This window comes from Salarias fasciatus, chromosome 3 (genome assembly GCF_902148845.1).
Source record: "Salarias fasciatus chromosome 3, fSalaFa1.1, whole genome shotgun sequence".
Lineage (NCBI taxonomy): Eukaryota > Metazoa > Chordata > Actinopteri > Blenniiformes > Blenniidae > Salarias > Salarias fasciatus.
Genome location: NC_043747.1, coordinates 472,556 through 481,503, shown reverse-complemented (window position 1 = coordinate 481,503; position 8,948 = coordinate 472,556). Strand labels below are relative to the sequence as shown.

General features: G+C 57.1%; 1 protein-coding gene across 2 annotated transcripts; it reads left to right on the top strand.

Annotated features, from left to right (window-relative positions):
- Window positions 1-417: 417 nt before the first annotated feature.
- rce1a (Ras converting CAAX endopeptidase 1a) lies at window positions 418-7,667 on the top strand. 2 transcript variants are annotated; one of them, XR_003931248.1, is made up of 9 exons: window positions 418-683; window positions 1,816-1,918; window positions 2,017-2,100; window positions 2,270-2,348; window positions 2,425-2,592; window positions 2,664-2,735; window positions 2,825-2,887; window positions 3,460-4,733; window positions 4,765-7,667. XR_003931248.1 is itself a non-coding variant. In XM_030088230.1 (8 exons), exons 1-8 carry the CDS (start codon window positions 547-549, stop codon window positions 3,687-3,689), a joined length of 936 nt encoding a protein of 311 aa, XP_029944090.1. In that variant the 5' UTR covers window positions 418-546; the 3' UTR covers window positions 3,690-7,667. The 2 variants fall into 2 exon arrangements, 1 of the variants encoding a protein (XP_029944090.1); XM_030088230.1 differs by having other exon boundaries at window positions 3,460-7,667.
- The last annotated feature ends 1,281 nt before the right edge of the window (window positions 7,668-8,948 follow it).

The window sequence follows — 8,948 nt, the reverse complement described above, 5'->3', positions numbered from 1 at the left end:
AGTTTGACGATGTGGTGAAACTCTACTTCAGAACTGGCTTTGGTACTAAAGACGTTCTTCCTGTAGCTCACACACAGTGCAGGTTCAGATCAGGACTGTGAGGAGACTGCAGACTCCCTGACGTTTTGCAGACAGTGTTAAAAATGGACCGATTGTTTCCTCTTCGTCCTTCAGATTACATTTCTGCTTTATTCTCAATATTTTGACCTTTTCCTCAAAGTGAATGATGGCGGGGGGGGGGGGGGGGGCTTTTTTACACTTCAAATGTACTTTGTACATATTCTTTTCCTTTTTTTTTTTTTCTTGTCTTTTGGCTGATCAACTTATCAAAACAAAAAACAACAGGCTGTGATTGCGACGCTTGGCCGCAGGGCGGCAGCACAGCGGAGCGCGGGACCATCCGGAGGAGAAGAAGAAGCTAGCCGCGTGGCTAGCTCCGTTAGCTCTTCGTGTGACAGGAGACCCGGCGGAGCCCGAGCGATGCTTCTATCCGGCTAGACGGCGCCTCGGCCGGCCCGGCGCTCCGCGGCTGTTCGCTTCGGTGCCATGGCGGAGGAGGAGGAGCAGTCGGCGGCGCTGCGGGCGCAGGGCGGCGGGCTGTGCCCGGTGTCGGTGGTCTGCTGCCTGCTGCTGGCCTGCTCCTATGTGGGCAGCCTGTACGTGTGGAGGAGCGAGCTGCCGAGGTGAGCCAGCCGCACACCGCGCGCCCCGCCGGGGACCCGGGACCCGGGACCCGGCTCCGCGGGGGCCGAGGCTTTAATCTGGGGTTCTCAACCTGAGGACTGCGGCCCGGGCAGACGGTGCCGTGTGGGTGATACGTCATCAGAGCCCGCCGCGTGATGGCGCCTCTTTTTTCAGCTCTAAACCGCCAACGGCCGCTTTAAAACTGCAGACCGAGGAGAAGAGGCCGTCGGCTCTCATGGTCCGGGTCATTTCAGGTTCTGAGGACTCGGTTCGGTTCCTCAGCCGGGAACACGTGCAGATGTGAACGGAGGACATGTCTGTCGGGACGTCCTGCGTCCTCAGGAGTCCCGGGCTGCAGCCCTCCGTGTCTGACAGTCTTATTTGTGGGAATGTGGTTTTTCTCCATGTCTGCGGTGGAGCTTCTCACAGTGTTCTGCTCCGTCAGCCGTCCTTCACCTGTCCAGTCCCTACATCTGAATGTCCCCTTCACAGTAATAATGCTGCGGTCTGACTGTGTTGACCTCTGACCTCAGTGGCAGACGGCACGCTGACACACTGCTCAGGTGTTGTCATCAGGCTGAAGTGGTCAGAAGATCGGAGAACCTGATTTATCTTTCATGTAATCATGTGACACACATGCACCTCCTCCAGCTCCACAGCAGCCCGGACAAAGCTGTGGACGGGGGTCCTGTGGAGGGACCCGTTAGACCTGATCTGGTCCTTCTCTTCTAGGTTTATCAATAACATCTTAAAAACATTTAGAACAAGATCCACCAAGTCATCTTTAGAACATATCCTCTGTATTAACATTAATGTGGCGAGGATTACACTGAACAGCAAATAAAGGTTTTATTTCGAAAGTATACTTTTAGATTATTTTGAAAAACTCTTCACTTCCTCCACTGCTACTTCACTGCGCTTCACTCCATCAGTTTTTCCATCAGTACTCCACTAGTACCAGGGCACTAAACCGTCCTGACTGGTCTTGACTGGTCCTGCAGTCCTGCCTCTGGTCCTGACTGGTCCTGACTCTGGTCCTGACTGGTCCTCCCTCTAGTCCTGACTGGTCCTGACTCTGGTCCTGATTGGTCCTGATTGGTCCTGACCCTGGTCCTGCCTGTGTCCCCGCAGAGACCACCCTGCTGTGATCAAGAGACGCTTCACCAGCGTCCTCGTCGTGTCCGGCCTGTCTCCTGTCTTCGTCTGGACGTGGAGGGAGTTTACTGGAGTGGAGGTGAGATCCTGCTCCTGGTCCACCAGGACCCCCTTCTGCTGGCCTCTCTTTATCTGTGTGTGTGTGTGTGTGTGTGTGTGTGTGTGTGTCTGTCTCAGACTGGGTCGTCCCTGCTGGCTCTCATGGGGATCCGCTTCGAAGGCCTCATTCCTGCCATCATACTTCCTCTGCTCCTCACAATGGTAAGACACACACACACACACACACACACACACACACACACACTCAGGCGGAGAGACTGTCCAATCAGCTTCAATCAAACTACAGCTCTTCACTTCAGTCATGTCGGCCTGTTTCAGCAGTGTGTGTGTGTGTGTGTGTGTGTGTGTGTGTGTGTGTGTGTGTGTGCAGGTGCTGTTCCTGGGCCCCCTCATGCAGCTGGCCCTGGACTGTCCCTGGAGCTTCCTGGACGGGATGCGGGTGGTGTTTGGTGAGCCGGAGCGCCGGGTGGCTGCAGCAGTGAGGGAACGCTCTAACCAGGCTCCGCCCCCTGTGTTCCGCCGCAGACCCGTGGTTCTGGACGCTGTGCGCCAGCGACATGCGCTGGCTGAGGAACCAGGTGGTGGCGCCGCTGACGGAGGAGCTGGTGTTCCGGGCCTGCATGCTGCCCATGCTGGTGCCGTGCGCGGGGGCCGCCGCCGCCATCTTCACCTGCCCCCTGTTCTTCGGAGTGGGTGAGTCCCGCCGGCCGGCCGGCCGCCGCGGCGCCGGCGCCCGCAGTAACCCCGCTGTGTCCGTCCTCCAGCCCACTTCCACCACGTCATCGAGCTGCTGCGCTTCAGGCAGGGCACGCTGTCGGGGATCTTCCTGTCTGCAGGTGAGCGTCCCGGCCCGCCGCACGCCGCACGCCGCACGCCGCACCGCGCCGAGGTCCGCCTGCCGAGGCTGACCCGCCCTTTTTCTCAGTGTTTCAGTTCTCCTACACGGCGGTGTTCGGGGCCTACACCGCCTTCATCTTCATCCGGACAGGTGAGTTCTACCTGCAGCCCGGCCGCTGGGGGACGTCCCAGTCCACCGTCCGTCCAGCTGGGGGACGTCCCAGTCCACCGTCCGTCCAGCTGGGGGACGTCCCAGTCCACCGTCCGTCCAGCTGGGGGACGTCCCAGTCCACCGCACCCACACACACCAAGTCCTGCCAGTCCGGGGGGATCAGGGTGATTGTGGGGGATGAGGGTCATCTGGGTGGCTCAGCGGGATCAGGGGTGATCGGGGGGATCAGGGGTGATCGGGGGGGATCGGGGGGATCAGGGGTGATCGGGGGGATCAGGAGGATCGGGGGGGATCGGGGGGATCAGGGGTGATCGGGGGGGATCAGGAGGATCGGGGGGGATCGGGGGGGATCGGGGGGATCAGGGGTGATCGGGGGTGATCGGGGTGATCGGGGTGATCGGGGGGGGATCGGGGGGATGAGGGTCATCTGGGTGGCTAAACGGGATCAGGGGTGATCGGGGGGGATCAGGGTGATCAGGGGGGGATCGGGGGTTACCGGGGGGTCCTGGCGCCCGGGTCCTGTTTCAGCCGTTCCGGTCCTGTGTCTGCAGGCCACCTGGTGGGCCCGGTGCTGTGCCACTCCTTCTGTAACTACATGGGCTTCCCGGCCATCGGCGCGGCGCTGGAGCACCCGCGGCGCCTCAGCGTCCTGACCTGCTACCTGCTGGGGGTGCTGCTCTTCCTGCTCTGCCTCTTCCCCTTCACCGACCCCGCCCACTACGGCCTGCCCACCCCCGTCTGCAGCCTGGCCTCCCCCCCCAGCCCCCTCTGCCTCTCCTGATCCCAGTCTGAGGCCGGGTCTGAGGCCCTGCTGGTCTCTGGACGGCGTCCGTCCCGCTGAGGGGCCGAGGATGCCACCTCAGGCGGTCCGGCTCCAGGGATCCGGTGGGATCTGTTCACAGAGGTTTGGTAAGATCAAATAAAACGGACTCTTCAGGGTCGTGAACCCCTCCAGCTTATCTGGTTCAGACCCCATTCCGAACCGCAGTAGCAGCAGTCAGATGTTGGACTGCAGCTTCTCGAAGCGTCTCTGTGCTTCAGAGGCTTCTTCTGGAAATGTGATTATTTTTAGACACACTGAAGCCAGCAGGAGGAGGGACTGCAGGTGTGACCAGACGGTTTCCTGCTGTGTTCACGCTACTACACACTTCCTGTTTGGAAACCAGAGCGGCTCCACCTGGACGAGGCACGGTTTGATTCCTGTAGGAGCGAGCAGGGACTGGGTGCCACGGAGGACTGACTGGAGCCGCTCTGGGTTTTCAGCTCAGTGGGGGTGGGGCTCCTCCTGAGCTGCCTGCTCCAGCGTTCCTGTTCATCGCTGCAGTACTGCTGGCTGCCATGTGAGGGCGGCGTGCTCCGGCTTCTGGTCCAGATGGAAGCGGGCGGTCCAGCTGTTTGGAGCCTGTTCTGCTCCTGTCCTGGATTCCAGTTGTAGTGACCTGATGCCTCTGTTAGCTAGCTGATGGCTCACTGCTGCCCCCTGCTGCCACTCCAGCCGGCGTCAGAAAGCCTGCACCAGCAACCCAGTTCAGCAGCCATTTCTGTTTTAGTTTGAGTTCATTCTTCATTATCAGACTTTTTTATGTTTTCTGAGAAAGGTGAACATGTTCCACAGACTCTCACCGTTCAGCTTATAGAACGTGTCTAACGGATCATTATTATTTAAAAACGACGTGGGGACAGTCCGGGGACGGCTCTGCTGCAGCCGTCGCTCTGAAAACTGAAGAACCTCTGAATAAACTCCATGCTGGAGCTCCGGTCGCCGCCGCGGATTATATTCAGCTTCTCTAGCCTCACTGCCTGGAAGTGACCTAACAGGAAGTAGGTCTAACAGGAAGTGACCTAACAGGAAGTAGGTCTAACAGGATGTAGCTCTAACAGGAAGTAGGTCTAACAGGAAGTAGGTCTAACCAGAGCGTCTGTCCCTGTGTGGCCTGCAGCAGCGGAGTGAACATGTCATCCTCATCCTCACTCCGCTCTGGTCGTGGGTTCCAGCCTGTTGGCTTGGTACAGCTGGGAACTCTGGGAAAGGCGGGTTGTGTGTGCTGCATGCGGCCAGCTGGGCTTGGCCGGTGCTGAAGGGCGGTCAGGCTGCTGGACGCCATGACCAGGATCCGCCGGCGCAGCTCCGTGCACGGCCGCGACACCATCCAGCCCCGCGACACCATCCAGCCCCGTGCACGGCCGCGACACCATCCAGCCCCGTGCACGGCCGCGACACCATCCAGCCCCGTGCACGGCCGCGACAGCATCCAGGACCTTCAGAAGGAGACGGTTCCTTCATGGTTCTGCTCTTCAGGTCAAACAGCAGCAGCGCTGCGACCCCGAGCAGCTGTGGTTCAGGTGTGACGTGGAGGCGGGCAGGTCAGGATGACCTTGCGGCGTTGCTGACGGCTCCGTCTTCGCCTGGTCTTGTTGACGAGTCAGAATGTCCCCGGAGCGTGAGCCTCCTCAGGTCCGGTCTTCATCCTCTGTGACTGGCCTGAAGGCTGCTGGGGCTGTGCCGGGGCTCCAGGTCTGGAGTGCTTCTCTGAGTGCAGAGCGGAGTCTGGCTCATGCAGCTCCTGTGTTGATCAAGTGAAGCTCGTCCAGTGATCGTCCTTTGTCTCATCCAGTAGTTTTTACGTTCTGTTGCACCAGATGAAGATTTCTGCTTCTTAACGAGTCGAAGTTCTGTAAAGGTTTTGTACCGTGACAGAGGTGACAGGCTGCAGAGGTGGACGACTTCCTGAGGGGGGGGTCGCAGTCCTGGAGGGTCTTCCATGGTAACGGGGACGCTGGGTCCAGTCCAGGTAACCTTTGGCAGGTAGTATGTCTGAATTGTTGGTTGTAGTTCCCTGAATGTGCCAGCAGAGGGCGGTCTCACCGCTGGGACGTGTTGAGCTGAAGCAGTCCTGGTTGAAAACATCGTTTTGAAGGCATTTGTGACCCACCACGTCCAGTCCTGGTCCACCAGGCCCCGCCTGGAGCGGGTCATACAGCGTCCTCCCAGATGGACGACAGACCTGAGAGCTCATCAGGTTCTGGTCCTCCCTGAGCAGAGTGTTTACCTGCTGGAGGTCTGCTCTGATGGTGCTCAGACATCTCCACCTTCCGCTGGATCAAGAGCCGGCCTCCGCCCTGCGCCCCCCCCCCCCCCCGGGCTCCGCCCTGCGCCGCCCCTCCAGGGTCCTGTCTGAACAACTGTGGACCGCCTCCCCTCTGGTGTTTGCTCTCAGGGTTTCCTCAGACACCGTCCACTTCTTCTGCTTGGTGTCATTCCTGTTCCCTGCTTCCTACTTCCTGTTTCCTGTTACGTCATCAGATATCAGCAGATACTCCAAGGTAAATGAGCTGGACTCGGCCAAACAGATGTGGTGGAACTATTGTCAACGGCGTGGAGGGGAAACAGGAATCTGAAATGTAGAAGATGTTCTGAGAAGGCTGTTTTTCCCGGCATCATCCCGTCTGAGTCCAGTGAGGATCCGCAGTGGAACTGGTCCAGAACCCGTCAGTCGGAACGAGTGTCACAACAGCAGTATATGTTCTAGAGATGGGAGCCAAGGAGGCCATGTTCTCAGTCCAGAGTCTCCTGGTCCTGGTCCTGGCCCTGGCCCTGGCCCTGGCCCTGGCCCTGGTCCTGGTTCCAGTCCACAGTCTTGGGTCACCATAACAACAATCCAGCTTGGTGTTCTGTCCATTTGAATGTCTGAGTTCTCCACTGTAGAGTGTTGTTCTCGGGTGTTGTTCAGACTGTTCTCTGAGTTTCCTTCCTCTTCAGAACTTGGCCCAGCAGTGTTGCTTCCTGAACGGGAGCCATGTTCAGACCCTGTTTTCCCTGGCTCCGCTGAGCAGGACCTTTATTTTGAAGGCGTGCTGTTGAGTGTGAGGTGGGTGGGAGTCCTGCAGTGGCGGTCTTAGCTTGCGTTGTGCCATGTCCTGCCGTGTGGTTCCGTGGCGCTCAGGCCCGTCGCCGCCGCCCCGCTGGGTTTATTGTAGATGTTGTGGAGATGAGATGAGATGAGATGCAGCTCCTGGGAACTGGATCTGTTTCCACCCGGACTGAAAGCTGGACGGTTTTCAGCAGATCTTAAATTCTCGTCTTGGATAATTCTTCAAACATTGGTGTCATTGAGGCGCCACTCTCTCAGACGGCTGCTTGTTCGGTGAAGCATTTCTGAAAACCTTCCACTCGAAACATCTTTGCCAGATTTGGTTCCAGTTACAGGCCGGTACCTGGACTCTGCCTCAGGTCCAGTCCAGGCTTCTAAGCTGAGGTGCAGCGTGGTGTTTTCATGACCACAGCCCTCCTCATTCCACTGTTAGCTGTGACGTTCGGCAGCTAGCCAGCTAGCCGCAGCCTGTTAGCACGCAGGATGTAGCGTCTTGTCTGAAGTGAGGACACCGACTCCCGCTGCTCCGGCTGGCTTCCTAAAGCGGCCAGCAGGGGGCGCCCTGGCCAGCCGCCGCCTGGCCTCCGGCCGACCGCAGCAGAGCGCCGTCTATTTTTGTGAAGCTGAAGCAGCAGAGGAAGAGCCGGAGCTCCGGGACGTCCACACAGAGCTCTTCTATATTTTGTACTCAGATCTATTTTGGTGACAGGAAGTGAGTGTGTAGAGTGTGTGGATGTGTGCATGCGGTTCAGCCGGCTGCGGCCCACCTGCTGTACAGTTCGAGGTAGAAAACACAGAAAATGTTTTACTCTGACAATCTTTGGAAACACTGAAAATGTTATCTATTTGTGAATAAAGAAAGTGGTTTTCTACTCTGCTTTTTGAAATCTCTTCTGTTTGGCGTTTTCTTTTCATCACTAACATTGACAGTAGAGGAGTAAAGAGGGCAGAAGTTGGTAACAAGCTTCACGCTTCCTTTCATCCTCGTGTTCTGGTAAAAATCCATGTTGTGAATGAAAGTCGCCAAAGATTCCGACTGTCAGAACTTCTGCTGTGACTGTTAGCGTTGGTGCACTTTTCACGTGGATCATATGGTGGAAGAGCTGCAGTAGTGTGGTTCTTGATAGAACTACATCCAGGACCAGCTGGAGAACTCCCAGAATCCACAGTAGCCAAGTGCAGGCTCGTCTGTCCAGCTGGTCTGATGGAGCATCTCTGAGTCCACCAGCAGCTCCTCAGCAGGGTCAGCGGGGTCAGCGGGGTTACCAGGGGTCATGATGGCAGCAAGGCCGTTCAGCGCCAGCATGGTGCTGGAGCTGCACAGCCTCACTCTGTGGAGGAAGTTCTGGATCCAAGCATCCCATCTCAAAATCCAACAGCTGAAATGAAAACAACCATTGTTATGTTCAGGAAATACACACACACACACACACACACACACACACACACACACAGCTCCTATTTCATTCTGTTGATGTTATCACTTCAGACAGGAAATGAGGAAAGGCTCGGCGGACTGAAGGAGGGTTTGATATTTCATCTCTGACCAGGAGGCTAAAGACCTCGGTACACATTACCAGAGGACGCCAGAGAGCAGCATGTGCCCCAAATACCCAGAATGCAGAGGGGCACAGGGTCCTGCCGCTGTCGTGTGAACATCCAGCAGTGGAGAGCCGTTCAGGCGCCGCTTTGCTCCCTGTCTGATCTGTCCGGAGTAAAACCATGAAGGTTTATCTCAGCTTCAGTTCTGCTTCTGCTCTCAGTGCTGCGCTGCACTCAGCCTGGATCACCAGCAGGAGGCGCTCTCTGCAAGCTGCAGTTTCAAAAGTAGAGAACAGAGAGAACCATGAGAACCGTGGTTCTTCATATCAGCCGAGTCCTGGTGGAGCTGATCGTGGGGTTCTCTGAGCATGGTGATGAACGGGTGATGAACAGGTGATGAATGGGTGATGAACAAGTGAGTGAGCAGGTGATGGATGGGTGATGAACAAGTGAATGATCAGGTGATGAACAAGTGAGTGATCAGGTGAGTGAACAGGTGATGAATGGGTGATCGACGGGTGAGTGATCAGGTGATGAACAGGTGATGAACGGGTGAATGAGCAGGTGATGAACAGGTGATGAACAAGTGAATGATCAGGTGATGAACAAGTGAGTGATCAGGTGAG

What these genes read in the sequence shown, in the direction of transcription:
- rce1a (XM_030088230.1), top strand. Translation starts at nt 547, where the DNA reads ATGGCGGAGGAGGAGGAGCAGTCGGCGGCGCTGCGGGCGCAGGGCGGC. An exon ending in TGGAGGAGCGAGCTGCCGAG is followed by an intron (nt 684 to 1,815) that starts GTGAGCCAGCCG and finishes GTGTCCCCGCAG; the next exon opens with AGACCACCCTGCTGTGATCA. An exon ending in GGGGATCTTCCTGTCTGCAG is followed by an intron (nt 2,736 to 2,824) that starts GTGAGCGTCCCG and finishes CCTTTTTCTCAG; the next exon opens with TGTTTCAGTTCTCCTACACG.